Genomic DNA, 17,650 nt, shown 5'->3' with positions numbered 1-17,650 from the left:
AATTAAGACACAGTTGCGATGCAAGTATCTCCGCTATCTATTCTGGAAACACCCTTTTTTAGCCTTTTTCACTCGTCAAAAAAATACAGTTATAAAACTAAATACACTAACGGTACTTAGTACCATTCCAACCTCAACACATTCTTAAATGGTTTCCGCAAACCGACACCACTCTGGTGTCTTTAGCAGTTAATAAATTTGCGTGGGTTCCTCTGAGAAGGTATGTGTGCCAGACAGGTAGCAGGGCCTTTAAAGGAGACAACGTTAAATCCTAAACTATAAACCTGATTTTTAATTGCTATAAAAATGTTATGAAACTCTCAGTTACTAGAATGAAAATGTACGAAAAGAAGATATATTTTTTTAATTGACATTAAACATGTCATTCAGGAATGGTGTTCACCCATGGGTTTGATGTTAGAAATCCATCAATTCGGAGAGCGATATCCCCACCTTTCAGTGCATTACAAATAGGTACTACAGTGATAAGTTGGAATAAATAAAAACATAATGTGCTTTAAATAAAATAATATTTTACTACACAATGTAGCAACTTAAGTAATATCTTACACCCAAAACCAAAAACAAATAATAACAAATATTCTTTACAGTAAGTGGGAAAAAAAAACCTCCAATTCAGTAACATCTTGATTTGTGTATTTGGCAACGACAACTGTTACCTTCATGATGGTGATGGCGTAGTAGCACATCTTGTCCTTGATGGTGACCTCGTAAGGGATGTCCAGCGAAGGATGCGCATGGCCGCCGAACGTGAGGGCGTCTGGTTCGCTGACGCGGCGCATCTTCCGGCTCTGATCGGAGTCTCCGAGCTCCTTCTTGTCGATAGGCAAGGCCTTCACCTCGATCTGCGGACACAGCACACGCCTGTGAGTACATCCGCCGGATTCAACAAGCCACTATACCTTTCAAAACCCAACGAAACAAGCAACGCTTTTAAACACTGTCTAAAAACACTCACAAGCACTTGAAACTTTGAAATGTGTACAACTATTTTCCACCTGCTGACAATAAAGTTATAAACTTTATCGTTAAAAAATTAAAACTAGTCACCAAATAATTATTAAAGACCAAAAAAAATAATGTTTTCATAAGGTAAGAGAATAAAAATAAAAAAATTTTAACTTTGGGCTGTACAGTTTGTGTTAAGGACTCTCTGATCCAATGAGAAACCTGGACCCAAAATAAGTATCAATTACGACACAAATCAATGAGCTGAATTCAAGGTTATTCACGTTGAGTGTCAAGTCACTTAAGCAGTAGCATTTATAAAGGTTAAGTTTTTAGTGGGCCTACTGACTATGACAGGAGTGAGATTCGACTTTTTGGTTGGGCGTTCAGAGTGACGCTGACTATGGTAAAGGCATAAGCCGACCTTGGTGGAAATGACAGAAATTTCTGAAGTAACCACGCTGGTAATTTTTTTTTTTCGTAAAAATTGTATTATTTTCTTTCATTTTATGACTATTCTAATATTTAAAGTGTCGTAAGTGATGTGGTTATGACTTTAATTTCATGTTGTAAGTGGATATGCGTCCGAACCGACTATTTTCTTCTGCTTGGTTTTATTCGGACCCAGTTGGGTTGTTTGTCTCGGACGAGGTGTTTCACCCTGATTGGCTAGCTACGTGGTAAATGTGTTTTATTAATCACCGTTATTTAATGACAATAACAGCTCTGGGTGTATCGTTAGCGATGCATTTGGGGACAGTATCCCTAGATGCTCAAACATTTGGGGAAGTTATCACTTGAGGTCTCGTGTGTATGTGAAACCGATGGAGATACGAGCATACGAATATTCCTGGTTATCAGTTCCGGTGAGTGCTATCTTTGGATGCATTTCGGGGAAATATTTATTCACGCAGATAAACGAACACTATGGAAATTTGTACTTAAACGTTTGGTACTGCTTGTATGCATCATTTGGCAAGGCAAAGATCGGGGAAAAATCTCTCTAGGCCAGCAAACGGCCCAATACTTCACACGGCTTGCACAGTAAAGTAAGTAAACTTCACAGATTACTCAAACGTGGAGTAATACCTTTCTTGCTGGGTTCCAAAAAACCACCAGTGGAAGCAAACAAAATCTAATCGGTAGAATTTTTCAGAACAGTTAAACATTGTTCATGTACAAGTTAAGAGCTTCATGTGGGGAACCTACACTCATAGAGTAAAATATTTTACTAGACGATAATCATTTTTTCTGATGTTTCTGGATATAGTGCAAAATCCCCCCCCCCCCCCCCCCTCCACCCACCAGTTGACATAGTCAACAAATGTTGCAAGTTTATTTCTTTTTTTTTATGACCCGTATTATAATTGTTCTGGAATGCTAGTCTTGGTGTATTCGGAATGAAGGCAAAAGGATAAATTTAAAAGATGTGAACTATTCCTCTTCTGGATTATTCGTGTTTTTTGTGAAAGACCCCTCTCGCTAACTGAGACCTGGCCAGCAGAGAAAAAGAAAAAAAAGACACATTCCTTGGTGTCTTTTTTTGAAACAGCTCGTTTTGAACTCGGGCTGAGGTCTTCGTCATGTAGTTAGGCCCTATGTGCATGCGCGACGTCTGGAACACTTTGAGAAACACAAGTCTAGCCTTGCAGGTTTCGAAAGGTTAATTTTTTCCCCAGGAGATATGCCTATTGGAATGTCCAAGAGGAACACAGGACTCAGGATGTGGAACACGAGAACAGGAACTAGGACTGAGTGTCGCTTGGATTGCACTGACATATGACTGAAGCACCTGCTGACGGAGGAGGAGATGCAGGAGGGAGACTGGCTCAGACTTGTCGCTCCATCAGGCGACACCGCCGCAGGTTTGAGCTGCAACTGTACTGTCATCACAGCCACATGCGGGCCTCGAGGTCCGAGTGCAAGATCCGGGCATCGAACCACAGGCCCCCGGGTATAGCTCCAGGCCGCGGATTGCCCGCCCCGCTTCCTCTAGTTGCATGGGCGTCGCAAAGATATATTTTTTGGGGGGGACTTCAATTTATTTAGTTGTTGAGGAATATCCATCCCCTGGAGAAAAAAAAAGCGGGGGGTGGGGGGAGGGGGTCCTCCCCCGGGAAAATTTGGGGTTTGAAGGTGCAAAAAGGTGGATTTTAGGCATTTTTATTTCCTAAATATTCTAATTATAGTTGGTTGCAATATATAATTATTTTTTTTTCTAAAAAATAATTTCAGAGAACAAATTTGTAAAAAAACAGTTAACATATCGGATAACGTATCGGACCTGATTTTGATTTTACACGAAGATCGAATTAAAAAGTGCTCGCGTTACCACGATTGGACTAAATACACCATGCGGAACATATGGGTTGTATCACAGAAATCATATTTTTTAATATAACTACGAAACTAAATATATTATTGGAGGGGACGAAAAAGAAGACTATTATTATTGAGGGGGACAGGGGCGTGCCTAGGGGGGGGGGGACGAGCGGGACCGTACACCCCCCCCCCCCAAAGGTCTAAAAATATTTTAATATTAAATTCATAAAATGAAAAAAAAATTAATATTTAGTATGATATTAAAATAAATTCAATTACACTCACAATTAAAGAATGTCGGAGTAAACTGACTTCCTAAAACTGACTTTTATGAAGTTACGGCCAGTATTTTTTAGATAATTTTTTCAACATTTTCCCGGGGGGAGGACCCCCGGACCCCCCGCCTAGCTGGGGGGGGGGGTATTCCATACCCCCCAGGCCCCCCGGAAAGGCCCTAGCCTTCTGCCTTAAACCCCCCCCCCCCCCCAAGAGCAAAATCCTAGGCACGCCACTGGGGGGGGGGGGGGCGTGTCCCCACCGTCCCCCCACCCCCCGGTTGCGACGCCCACGAGTCTAGTTGTGAAAACAGATATTAGGTTTCGACGGTGATGTGGATGACGGATGTTGTGAGCCGGGTGCGCTGAGCCTTTGAATATATATACTGTATAGAAGTCGCCAGGCCAGGTTATAATTTCTAATACGGTTTTGAGGTAGTTGGTTAATTCACCGCCGCAATCGCTACCATCTCTAGGGCATCGACTTGTGGTGGTCCCTAGCGGACAAGTGTCTAACTCTTCAAACACCCCTTCCCCCTCCTGTTGAACGACGTTGAGCTGCAGTGAATGATGGATGAGGGGAGCGGGGAATGACAGCGGGCGACAGTGCTGCGCTCTAACGTGTAAATAACAACTAAGACGATACAGGGCGTTACGGCAGCGCACTGCAGCGGTGAAGTTCCCAAGCTGCTCATCATTCGCTTCTGAAAAACGTAGAGTAAATCCTATCCACTCGCGACTTCTATACAGTATATATATTCAAAGGCTGAGCTGAGGGGTGCAGGTGGAGGAGGTGGAGGAGGTGGAGGAGGTGGAGGAGGAGGTGGAGGAGGAGGTGGAGGAGGAGGTGGAGGAGGAGGGAGAGACGCACCTTGAGGTTGGGCACGTGCACCAGGTCGCCGTACTGGTCGCGCGTGAGCACGGTGACGATGGCGGGCCAGCCGCAGCGCATGTCGTCCTTGCTGTACAGCACCTCGCAGCGGGCCGGCTCCACGTGGCTGTCCGGCTGCAGCCAGCGCGCTAGGCGCCCCCCGCTGGTGCCCGGGGCGCACTGCACCAGGTCCTTCAGGAACAGCCGCTCGTTCGAGTGGCAGCTGCGACACAACACCACCAGACACTATAGTCTACTGCTCTCACTCCGTCACTCTACTGCTTCTCACACCGTCACTCTACTGCGTCTCACACCGTCACACTCTCGCAGTCGCACTATAGCCTACTGCGTCTCTCACCGTCACTCACACCACAGTCGCCGCGTACTGCATCTCACACCACAGTCTTCAGGGAGACACGGTCATAAGTAGGGACCGGAAAAATTCGCGGGTTCAATGACCTGCAGGATGAACTCCACAGTTAAACGTACACTCGGTCAAATGTCACCCACTCATTGGCTGCTGTCTTGTGAGACGTCCCAGCGTTGCAGCCTGTGATTCGATAAAGCTTTGGTCGGGTGTTTCTCATTGGCCCAGCGTCATCCAGGTGAGTTGTGAGCCAATAAAATTGGTAGCACTGAGGTATAACTATTTGTATTTTAGCCTATCGCGAAATGAATTCGCGAATTTTTCCGGTCTATAGTCACAAGTGCAACACATAGAGACCGGAAAAATTTCGCGGATTCAATGACCTCTAGGATAGCCTCCACTATCCTCTGCATTTCTCAAGCAGACACGCGTGTTCATTGGGTGCTAACTTGTGAGGCGTCATCCACTAGGTAGCTTGTGATTCGATGCTTCTTTGGTCGATGGTCTCTCATTGGCCCACAGAGATCCAGTTAAACTGCGAGCCAGTGATTTCATAATTTAAAATTTTTAGAAAGTTCTAGAGTCCAAGACGGTGGAATGAACTTACATAATCCAAGATGGCTACATAATGTGTGGAATGATAGTGTGTGAGAAAATTGAGTCCAAGATGGCGGATGTAAAAATTACATAAAAGATGACTACATAATAAGTGGAATGAGAGAGCATGAGAAAACTGACTCCAAGATGGCGACAGTAATATGAAAATCCTAAATTTGAATCCTCAAGCCCCAGGTCTCGTCAGTAATGATGTAATAAAAAATGGGAGAAAGTTACAGAATTAAAAATGACAGGTCGTTCTAGAGTCCAAGTTGGTAGAGTCCAATATGGTGGAATGTTCTAGAATTCAAATTGTCGAATGGAAATGACATAATCCAAGATGTTGGGTAGTTCTAAAATTCAAAATTATGGAAAAGTATAGAGTCCAAGATGGCTACATAATAAATAGAATTATAGAACATGAGAAAACTGAGTCCAAGATGACGACCATCACTGATGTTATTCATGATGACTACATAATAAGTGAAATGATATAGCATGAGAAAATTGAATCCAAGATAGTGGACGGAAATTATGTATTCTGAGATGGCTGTCGAAGCATGTACACTTCAACAGTATATTTATATAGGAACCATAGATATAATGTTTATAAATAATATAATATTAACCTATATGATGGACAACCCTGAAACAAATATTTCATTAATGAACCGGCCAATCAGAAGGCATATTCCATTACCGTTAGTGGCCTGTTGGTGGGTTAGTAACCGGAGAATTAAGCCACGGTGGGGGTTACTTAGATAATGGAGAAATGGAAAAATTTTATAGGGAAATCTTCTGAAAAATGGGAAATTTGGGGGGAATGGGAAAATTTGAGGGAAAAACGGGAAATTTCTAGGTGATTTGGGGGAGGATGTGACGTCAGAGGTCAATGGTCACCAGTCCGAAATCCGGATCCACAATCCAATGACCTCGGATTGGCATAAACTTACTACTCTTTTTTATTTATTTACTATAAGTTAATTTGTAATTAGATTCGGCGCTTATTTAAATGTAATGATTACGAGCATTCAAATAATCTCTGCATTTAATTATGGGCATACAAAGAATATTATAACCGAAACGACAAGACATGACAGGTGTTTTTGTCATATATCACAATATTCACGAAATAGTTTTAGCGGCCCTGACAAGTTCAGTATTCACTTCCAATTTCGTATGTGTTAGAACCAAAAAAATATGTCTCGAAGTATTACTTTTTATCTAACGATTCTTTTTTTTTTTACATTTGTAGTCTGCGGACCAGCTACCTCACTACACGGATGGCAGCAAACTGACGAATTGTAACGTTTGTATTCTAATCTAGAAGGGATACAATAATATTCGATTGATAATATATGTTGTCACTAAAGGGTATATTGTTACATAGTTATATCCAATATATTAAAAAATCAATGTTTGTTTCTTCGTATTCTATGCGCTCACGCATCGTTCATCTGATTGAGTTGAAACTTTGCTCACTTGACCTTCGAAACAAAGGGAATGTCACTGGCTAGGTGACATTTCGATCAAACCAACCCTCAAGACAGAATTTAATTATTTTTGATGAAATTTCGTCATTTTATTGGTGACGCTTTATTCCTCTGCGTACTGCGTGGCAAAGGGCTTTTCCATTGTTGATGCCATCTGCGTATCCACGGCAATTTAATATGACGCGCGATTAGTATCGTATAATTACCAATAAGTATTTTATGACAGTTCCTCTTTTCTATGGTCCGAATACTAATGATAGCACGCGAGTCGAGAGAGATATAAAGATAGATAGAGAAATACAGAGATAGAGTGACATATAGTGAGATAGAGAGATAGAAACAGGTGGAGATATGTAGAAGATAGATATAGAGGGAAAGATGGAGAGATGTATGGGAGAGATATAGAAATAGAGGATAGAGAGAGATCGTGCTATGGAGAGATACATAGATATAGAGATATTGTTAAATATATGGAGAGATATATACAGGAAAAGTTAGAGCGATATAGGGATATATATATATAGAGCGGTATAGAGAGAGATATAGAGATGCTTTGTTTATGTGTAGGTACCTACTTATAACCATGGCCCCCACAAGGGTAGGACTGGATGGACCCCTGGGCCCAGCCCTGGTAATTTTTAAATGTTTAAACTATTATTATTTTTTAACAAACTAGAAAAACTTAGTTTCGATTATAAAATAGTAAACATAATTGTACCCTGTATTTTCAGGTTAAATAACATTCTAAAAAGAGTGTAGGTAAGAAATAACCATGCAATTATAATGTAGCATGTGACTGTAAAATTGGCAAACACCCCCCCCCCCCCCCCCCCCCCGGGTCACTGATCCTGGGTCCAGGGCCCGTAATCGAATGCGGGCGGAGGCCATGCTTAGAACTACTTACGAAAAAATTGAATGAGGCATTGCAACGCATGCCGAGCATTAGCTAGTTTGTGTACAAAAATACTTGTCTTTGAGTAGATTTATGCAAAATTTAAAAAAAATTATTATACCAGGTAATGGGGGGTTTCAGGATGACTTTTCGGGAGGGGCTATCGCACAAAGAAAGGTCGTAGTTGCAAAAAAATGAAAGTGGTCAGATATTGGCCTTGGAATATTATTTACAAATTACAGGTTTCAAATAGCAGAACCTTAGTAGCTCCATGCAACTTCTGATGAGAAAAAAGTTTAACATATGAAATTAAATATTTAAGTAGACATAAGTATGCACTAATCAATAAAATTGGTCTCGGGAGGGGCTATCGCCTTTGAATATATATACTGTATAGAAGTCGCCAGCCCAGGTTAAAATTTCTAATACGGTTTTGAGGTAGTTGGTTAATTCACCGCCGCAATCGCCACCATCTCTAGGGCATCGACTTGTGGTGGTCCCTGGCGGACAAGTGTCGAACTCTTCAGACACCCCTTCCCCCTCCCGTTGAACGACCTTGAGCTGCAGTGAATGATGGCTGAGGGGTGCGGGGAATGACAGCGGGCGACAGGGCTGCGCTCTAACGTGTAAATAACAACTAAGACGATACAGGGCGTTACGGCAGCGCACTGCAGCGGTGAAGTTCCCAAGCTGCTCATCTTACGCTTTTGAAAAACGTAGAGTAAATCCTATCCACTCGCGACTTCTATACAGTATATATATTCAAAGCTATCGCCCCCACCGCCCCCCTTCAGGAGCCGCGCTTGATACCGGGTGTAATGCCCAAGAGTGCGGTAAAGTAATGCGAGCGGAACGGAGTGGAGTGGAGTGGAGTGTCTGCCGCGCGGAAGCTGTTTGCCGCGGGAGGTGCGAGGGGCGGCCGCCAGGGGCGCTGGTGTGGCGAGCCCCAGCCGGTCGCCTGGCCAGTCGGTGTTCGCCCGCGGTGTGAGAGTGAGTGCCCGTGTGAGTGAGCGCGCGTGTGTGTCGACCATGCGGTGAGAGAGGGAAGAAGCCACTCCTCCCCGGGCGAGCGGGGGAAGCGATGGTCCTCCCCAACAATGCGCCCCGCTCTGCTGGTCGTGATGCTGGTGGGCGTATCGTCGGCGTCGCTCTGCGACAAGGAGGGCTGCGCGTGCCACGCCGCCGGCAGCTGGCTCAACATCACGTGCGAGTTCGATAGCAAACAGGCAAGTGGCCTGGCCCCCCGCTCCGCACCCAACACAGTCTCCAGGGCCGGCGCGTCCGTACAGGCGAACCAGGCAACCGCCCAGGGCGTCAAGTAGCTGGGGGCGGCGCAGCACGACACACAACAGCTGATAAAACATGTTTAACGATTATTGAAACTAGATGAAAATGGATTTTTGTAACGGTTTGGAATGTTTGTATTGATATAAGTAATTATATTTAAAGTCCACGGTGACCTGTTTATGAATTGTAATAAGTTAAAAAGTAAAAAAAAAAGACACAAGCCTGCTTACATTTGATTTTTGGCAAAATATTAGGCTCACGTGATGTATTTTGAGGCAAGGAAATTTTTTTGGAGGTGTCCCGGGGGGGGGGGGACGCATTTAGGTATTTCGCCTAGGGCGCCAATTTACCTTGCACCGGCCCTGACAGTCTCTACATATCTTTAAAAGATTTGTGCGATGGAAGTGCATGACTTGATGTAAGCTTTTGGACACACGCCATTGCTAAGCACATGTATGTCTGTTGAGGAAAACTAAAAACTACCCAAAAGATAAAAACACAAATTAAGCAAAAAAAAAATTGCTGTTGTCAACAGGATATAAACACCACACAATATTCCATAACAGGAATATGGTCAACAAACAAACAAAAACAAAGAAAAATGGACTAAGAGAACGAAAAAAAAAAACACAAATGATGACCACAAAAATATTGAAACCAAAAAAAATTCAGCACAACAGTTGTAACGAGACAAAAACACGACAAAACGAAAAGACGAAACAAACACAATAGTTTTCCAAAACAGAAGAGAACGAAAAAAACAACAAAAAAACAAATGATGACAGCACAAAAATATTGAACCCAAATAAATATTGTATGTTGGGTAGTTTCTAGTTTTCCTCTACAGACATGCATGTGCTTAGCAATGGCGTATGTCCAAAAGCTTACATCAAGTAACAGTCTCTACAGTAGCACGCAGGCAGAGACCGACCCGTACGGATCAGGTTCGGCGATGCTGGGCTGCTGGGCTCTTCCAGTTACGTGGTGGCTCCGTGCGACCAACAACAACGGTCGCAGCCACTGCCACGTTTGTTCATGTTACAAACACGTTAAAAATTCTTTCAAGTACAAGAATGGCAGTATCCAAATACCTAGGGATGCGTCCATTAAGTTCAAGTCCCTACATCCCTAAACAAATGCACCCACAATTTAAAGGATACATTCTAAGGTATGTACGATATCCGAATAGTTAGCACAGCTAGCACTACCTGTTGGTTTGTCATTGTACTAATGTGGATTGGCCTTTTATATTCATGACATCTAAAGGTGTGCAAGTAAAACGTAAATGAACATTCAAATTTCTAAACAATTTCGGATGATTTAAATAATTGTTGGGAATTGAAATATGGAAGAAAATTTGAATCGGGCACTTGTTCCTACAAATAAAATTAATTTACTGTTTATGTGAATTATGTAAATATATACTTATAGTATAAGTATTTATAAATACCATAGTTACATTTTACGTGTTTATATTCAAGTTCAAAATCCAAAATGGATCCAAAACGGGCCTAATGGATCCCTTAGCTAATATATATTTATATATATATATCTATTTATTACTTTGTCGTCTATTTTTTATTGTTTAAGTCAAATCTGCCCCTGCAATTATTTCGAATAATATATCTTAATTAAATTAATATTTCGTAACCTTCAAACAAAATCTCTTTGATTTAGTACCATTTCTTGGACATCCGTCAATTATTACAGTTCTGCACTGTTTGCCATGGAAAAATTTTTCAAGAACGCAAATTAATAAAAAAAAAAAAAATGAGCAAGCCTAAATCAGCGCTTGTCGAACAGATAAACCCAAAGATGTACCGTACCTAAACAGGTATTATGGACAACACACGATGACAGCACAGATGAACACAATGGACACATCTGATCCAGGTTTGTTCTGTGTAAGTTTATGTTTTCATTTTTGTTTCTTCATTTGCGTTCTTGAATTTTTTCATTGGCAGACAGTGCAAAACTGCAATGGCGTATGTCCAGGAAATTGTATTAAATCAAAACCCCACAATACATTAATCATTTTTAAAAAAAAATACTTAGCAATCTCATTGGTTGGCATTTGTTACGTTTCGGTGCATTGTGGAAGCACCAGACGCGATAGTGAAATGTCACAGTTTCCGTGCCATTGTAGAAGCGGTCCTGACTGCTGCCTGCCCCGTTGCCTGCTGCTTTCTCGTTCGGTTCTTCGAACCCGTCTCCTGTTCAGCTGCCGAGATGTACTCGACTCTTTGAAACGCTCGCACGAGTTCCCGAGAGAGCGGGGCTCTAAGGGCGACATTGGCACGCGCTTCAAACGTCTCTTCGCCCCTAAGCGCCAGGCACCGGACTGGCGAGCAGTCTTCTCCTCGGTAGCGCGATTAAATGTAACTCGAAGCGGTAACCCTACAATTTGATGCTAGAGGCCACCTTAAAATTTACATCCAACATTTATGTTAACTCGTGATTAGCTAGAGACCTGCAAAATTCGCGGTTTTTTTTACCTTCAGGATAGACTGCACATACCCCTGTACACTCGGGCAAATAACGCAAGTTCATTGGCTGCCGACTTGTAAGTCGTCTCAGCTGGTTTGTCTGTGGTTCGATCCTTCTTTGGTTTAGGGTTTATAACTGGTTGAGATTCGTCCAGATGAACAGTAAGCCAATAGCAAAATTATCTAAGAGGTATATATGTGCTTGAATTCTAGCCTATCACCGAATGAATCCGCGAATTTTGCAGGTCTCTACTAATGATCCAAGGGTCTTCGTAAACTTAGGGATGTAGGCCTACCTTATCACAATATTATTTTTCACCAAATGGGTCGGTTTGTTTGTCGGTGAGGCGGGATGATAAGCGCGACGCTCGCTGGTGCTTCTAGCGCGGTGTCTCCTCTGGACTGGCGCGCAGTCTTCTCGTCGTCACAGGACAATTGCGAGATCTGAGCGGTGACCGTAACATTATTTGGCGGAGAAATGAAGATAAATGGGTCCCGCTGGTGAATTTTTAAGAATCTACTGGGATTTTCATTCTTAACTATTATCACATGGGGCGGGGAAGGAGGAAAAGCGTTCTTAGCCATTTTCACTATCCAAAACAAAAACAAAACACAAACATGTAACGTTACTAACATTCCGACTTCAAACGTATTCTTGACTGCTTCTCGTGAACAGACACGCAATGTGTGTGTGTGTGGGTAGGCGGAGTCTTTAAATACAAATTGTGATTGTCGGTCTCATCAAGATGTAGCAGTGTTTTCCGTTCACACGTGATGCCAGCTCACGCAACGAAACTGACGCCGACTGAAGTTACAGTAAGGTTAAGGTGACCTTGCGTCTCTGGCCGCTAACACGTGTTCTTCCTCGGTCTACTCCGGGGTAACCTGTCATCTGCTGGGTTTCTCTCCCCCCTGGCGTGCAAGTTGCTCGTGTCGTTTTCACACAAGCAAACTTGCGACTCAGTTCACACCAATCGCAACCAACAAATCCACACAACAAAAGAAGTTCCTTTCAAAAATGAAGGTTTTGGCACCTCATAAAAGTCATTCTGGTTGTTGCAGACAGCTAGGGCTGTGCGACATGTCAGGTATGTCGAGAGCAGACTGATGTCGACACGTGAAAAACGTCTGCGATCGACATTGATTTCCTGTATGTCGCGAAGCCCTTCATACAGTTCCCATGGATCTTATGTTCTTTTGCCGTACGGGTGTATGTCGGGGACGCACCACAACGCTGAAATACCACAACGCCGAACGTACAATAACGCCGAAAACCATAACGCCGAAATGCCAAATTGATCACAACGCCGAATTACCACAACGCCGAAATACATTAACCCCGAAAAATGTCATTGCAGGACTGCCACAAAGGTTAGGTTAGGTAAGCACACAAATTCATTCAGTTTTTCATTTTGCTCCTGTGGCCCCCCCTCCCCTCCCCGCAGCAATATTGTTCGGCGTTACTGTATTTCGACGTTGTGGTACACAGCAGTTTTCTAGCTGTCGGCGTTGCGGTCAATTTGGCATTCGGCGTTACAGTATTCGGCGTTATTGTACGTTCGGCGTTGTGGTATTTCGGCGTTGTGGTATTTCGGCGTTGTGGCAACGACCCGTGTATGTCCCGTTCTACGTCATGATTTTATATTTACATTCCACGCGGTTAAACTTGCTGACATTTTGAGTGACTGAACTTTAACATAATGTAAAAAAAAGTTTATATTTCATTTTTTTTGATAATTAGCTGATAAAATTGCGTTTTTTTTAAATTGTTGTGCTGTATAGTATAGATAAGGACGATGAAATGGAATATAAAACTGTAAGTATTTTTGGTTTAAAGTCCATTTTACTGGCTTCTATGTGATATGATTTAATTTCTTACAGGAAAAAAAATTAATTTTACCTGGTATTATAAAATCATCAGAATTTTTATGATTGTATAAGGCTAAATATAATTACATTAGTCTGGAAATTTTTTAAACCATCCACGCAGTACACACCAGCATTGCCTTGAAACTCAAAAATTATCTATTATTCATCAAATTTGTTTTTCCTTATCCATACTGCACAAAAATTTTAAAAATTCAACTTTACCAGCTAATTATGAAAAAAAAAAAATAGTATGCGCTATTTGTTTTTCAATTCCGGCAAGCACTTTTTTAGTTTCAAACCTGAGATTAAATTGAAAATTTTCAGGTTGCCCAAAGCAGAAATAATCTCTGGTTGTGTGACATGATATTGTCGCGGGTTGAAATTTTGCAGGGTTGTTGAAATCAAATTTAGGGACTTTACTGACGGGACTCTGGGCTGGCTACTCTGTTCACTCGTCAGCGCAAGTGGCGTGACCATGTAATTGGGGCACGGGGCCGGCGCGGCGCGCTGCGGGCTTGCAGAATTTTGTTTGTTTGTTTGGCCGCGCGCTGGCGCAGCCACGGGCCGCAGTTACTGGGGCGCGCTGTCGTAACAAGCCGCGCGGTGTGGCCTGCACATTGGGGTAGAGGGGGGGTAGTCTTCCCAGAAGTTCTAGTTAGTTGTTTAGTAAATTTGACTTCAATAACGAGCTTTTGTTATGGTAGGCGCGGCAGGGCGCGCGAATTTAAGCGCAAGTGATTGGTGACTCGGGGCTCACTCAGGCGGAGGCTATGCGTCTCACCTGTGGCCACGAGTTGTTAGTTCGTTCGTGATGTAGGAATTCAAGCTTTCGGGCGGAAGCTATGGCCGACGCCAGAGGCCACGAGTCGTTTAATTTAAGTTAGGTCATAATGTAGTCATCTTCAAGCTTTCGGGCGGAGGCTATGGCCCTTGTCACTAGTCGTTTAGTTATAATTTTTAAAATGTAATGTTCGTTCGGATTTTAAGGGCAGGAGAGGCCCCTACGTTAGTTTTAAGTAATCGATCAAGAAAGGCTTTTCGGAAAATGTGAGTATGGACTTATTTTTGTTTTAATTTTAAGTATTAATTATGATTTGAGGTATTCGGAAGGACTAGGGAAGTGTTTAGTGAAGTTCTCTCATTCTCTCTCTTGTAAGGTCGTTCAATCGTTAAGGAAGTAAAGAGATTATTGTTTTAAATTGTAATCCCGCTATTTAAATGTTCTTTAAAATGATGTTGAGTATTTGACTTTAAGAATAAAATAATTTTAATTAAGTATTATGTTATTTTGCAAAATCTCCTTAGTTCAGCTCTCACCAGACATCCTGTACGGGATGACGAACCTATGATCCTAGGTACAGTAAAGTATTTTATGAAGTTAAGACTAGTTGATGCCAAGCGAGTTGTTTCTATGTAAAGAGCTACGATTCTCGCCCCCCCCCCTCTGAAGGTGGATCGTGACAGAAATGGCGGTGGCACCGGCTAGGTGCACGTGACAATATAAAACATACGAGGTTATCTGTCAAAATATATTTGACGCAGAAAATTTTAAGACTTATTCCTTCCGTCCAATACTACCCCTTCAACTCTATGGTCAAATATATTGTAGGCAAACATTTGACATTTAATGCAGCTTCTTCGAAATACACCATTGCAGTTTTGCACTGTTTTTCTTGGAAAGATTCCGAAAATCAAAAAATAAATAAAAATATAGCGATAAAAATCCACAGAAAACAAGACCGAATCATCTGATGTCGGACAAACAGAACCAACGATGAGACCAAACAAGCAAATGGGCAATACTCAGGGCCGGATTTAGGGGAGGGCAACCGGGGCGAAAGCCCCGGGCCCCCCACAAACGGAGGGCCCCCACAAACGGACTCATACAAAAAGGACTATGGAAAAGACCAATCTCCGGAACTATTTTACTACTAATTCTCGCAGATCAAAATTTCAGAGCTACATTTCCAAACCTTGAAATTGCATTGAGAATGTATTTGGTTTTGATAGTTTCAAATTGCACTGGAGAGCGCTCATTTTCAAAAATGAAAATTATAAAAAAAATAGGCTCCGAACCACGATGGGACAAAACCGTTTATCGCAGCTTTCTCTCCTGAGCATTGAAAGCTATTTACTCCGGGAATTGGATTTCAGCGAAATCATCGACGATTTTTCGGCGAAAAAAGCTCGGAAGGATCCGTTCATTAACACTAAAATTTAATTTCATATAATTCTTGTCTCCGATTATATTTATGTATGTTTTTTTTTTTAAATACTAAGAGAATCTACTTGATTTCACAATAAATTAATTATTGGATATCTCGACTGAAAAAAAAATTGTTCATTTTATTTGTAAAATAATTTGGGGCCAGGGGGCCTCCGCTCCTCTGTTGCCCCGAGGCCTCCAGACCTCTAAATCCGGCCCTGGCAATACAAACGGACACAGCTAAAAAGCTGCATTAAATCAAGATTCCTCATCGCATGACTCATTTAAATGAACGAAACATCTGACGGTGTGGGAGGGGCTGTCACGAGTGTTCGCAAAGTGACAGTTGGGAACTGGGTGCCGCTGGCGGTACTACTGAGGAGTGTCAAATCTCGAGACAAGTTAGGGTGTAGGGGCGGGGGAGGGGAGAGGGGAGAGAGACGCACGCGACGTAAACAAAGGGCCTTGTCTGCCGGATACAGCAGTCAGTCACTCGATAATGCGCCGCCGCCCGCACTTCCTGTTTAAAACGACGGGGTGGAAGGGGGGGAGGTGAGGGGGATACAGGCCCACTTCTGTGCGGGACAACTGCGCTCGCGCCAGATGAGTCACCGGCTTACAATGGGGGAACATTTCGTCCGATCCCCCTGCGCTGCCAATTAACGTCTCGTCTGCCCGGATCACACGCACACTTCGGGAGGTCATAACTCTGCTCATAACTAGAGACCGGAAAAATTCGCGGATTCATTTCGTGAAATGCTACAATTCAAATAATTATACCTTAGTGCTGCTTCTGCCGTTGGTTCACTGTTAATCTGGAGGACTAAGGGCCGATTATAGACCCTCACTCATAGAAGTGTCGAATCACAAGCTAGCCAGTCGAGACGACTCACAAGTCAACAGCCAATGAACAGGTGGCATTTGCCCGAGTGTGTAGAGGATAGAGGAGTCTATCCTGGAGGTCATTAAACCCGCGAATTTTTCCTGTCCCTACTCATAACTAACTAGTAGGGACCGGAAAAATTCGCGGGTTCAATGACCGCTAGGATGGACTCCACAGTTCTACGTAAACTCGGGCAAATGTCACCCACTCATTGGCTGCTTTTTTTTTTGTAACGTCCCTATGTAGAAACCCTGTGATTCTTTACAGGTTTGGTTGAGTGTCTCTCATTGGCCCAGAGCCCTCCACTACTTCTACTACTTCTACTAACTAGAAATTTCAACTTACACCGTTACCAGAGGTGTCCCCAGACCATTTAATTTCGCGGGGCCCCAATATTCAGGACAGTGGCTTCACCAAAGTCTCCCCCTCACCTTTTTGTTGGTCATAAAAGCCCCCCCGGAGGAAAAAAATGGATCCCGGAAATATTTGAAAAATAAACTCTTAAATCCACCTTTTAAACCCGATCATGAGCCTAAATTTTTTAATGATGGTTTTTTGTAGTTTTATTTATATATCTAAAGTACAACAAAAAAATAAGGGGGTTGTCTGTAAAGTCGGTTTACGGACGATAATTTTACGTGATAACGTGAGTGGAAGAGAGATAGACGCGTCACAAGCCGAACGCTTAGGCCGATCGTGCCTCTCTATCGCTTGTTCCGCGCTCTCGCTTGCACGCTCGGCTCAGGCGGAACGTGACAATGAGTCATGCTTTTACTGTTTTCGCAGGTGATTATATTTTTTTATACGTGCATCACGTTCAGGTTTCAAGTTGTTTTCATGTGTAACATCTTAGCTCTTGGTGTACGGCATTTGGTATAGGAGTAATTTCGTGAATGGAACGTAAGTCGCATGGAACGAAAATGTGTAACCACGGTGCTGCTATATATGGCGGATTGCGCGAACCAAAGTTCACAAAGCCAAAGAGCAACTTTATAGTGTTAACAGTTTACTGATTTTTTTATTTTTTTTTACAAATTGAACAGTATTTTAATAAAATTCCTCGTCGAAAATCAGGTCAAAAAGCCGGGTTTAATATTTTTTTTTCAAGTCTTTTACTGCTTTTATCGGAGCCA

The 17,650-nt window shown here is 42.6% G+C and overlaps 2 protein-coding genes across 6 annotated transcripts in view; one reads left to right on the top strand and one right to left on the bottom strand.

Annotated features, from left to right (window-relative positions):
• The window catches only part of LOC134538847 (E3 ubiquitin-protein ligase MYCBP2), a 455,666-nt gene that overhangs the window by 113,968 nt on the left and 324,048 nt on the right, over positions 1-17,650 (bottom strand). For all 4 annotated transcript variants that reach the window (XM_063380393.1, XM_063380394.1, XM_063380396.1 and 1 more), the window contains exons 35-36: positions 4,438-4,660; positions 681-866 (exon numbers count right to left, since the gene is read on the bottom strand). In XM_063380393.1, the coding sequence (XP_063236463.1) occupies positions 681-866; positions 4,438-4,660 (409 nt within the window). The remainder of the gene's footprint in view (positions 1-680; positions 867-4,437; positions 4,661-17,650) is intronic.
• The window catches only part of LOC134538842 (uncharacterized), a 59,045-nt gene continuing 50,104 nt past the window's right edge, over positions 8,710-17,650 (top strand). The window contains exon 1 of one of the 2 annotated variants that reach the window (XM_063380384.1): positions 8,710-9,012. In XM_063380384.1, the coding sequence (XP_063236454.1) occupies positions 8,884-9,012 (129 nt within the window). In that variant the 5' untranslated portion in view covers positions 8,710-8,883. The remainder of the gene's footprint in view (positions 9,013-17,650) is intronic. The other variant, XM_063380385.1, reaches the window with a different exon arrangement.

Source organism: Bacillus rossius, chromosome 14, assembly GCF_032445375.1.
Source record: "Bacillus rossius redtenbacheri isolate Brsri chromosome 14, Brsri_v3, whole genome shotgun sequence".
In the NCBI taxonomy this organism is placed as follows: domain Eukaryota; kingdom Metazoa; phylum Arthropoda; class Insecta; order Phasmatodea; family Bacillidae; genus Bacillus; species Bacillus rossius.
The sequence above is the reverse complement of the archived record's forward strand: the minus strand, read 5'-3'. Positions and strand labels throughout refer to the sequence as shown.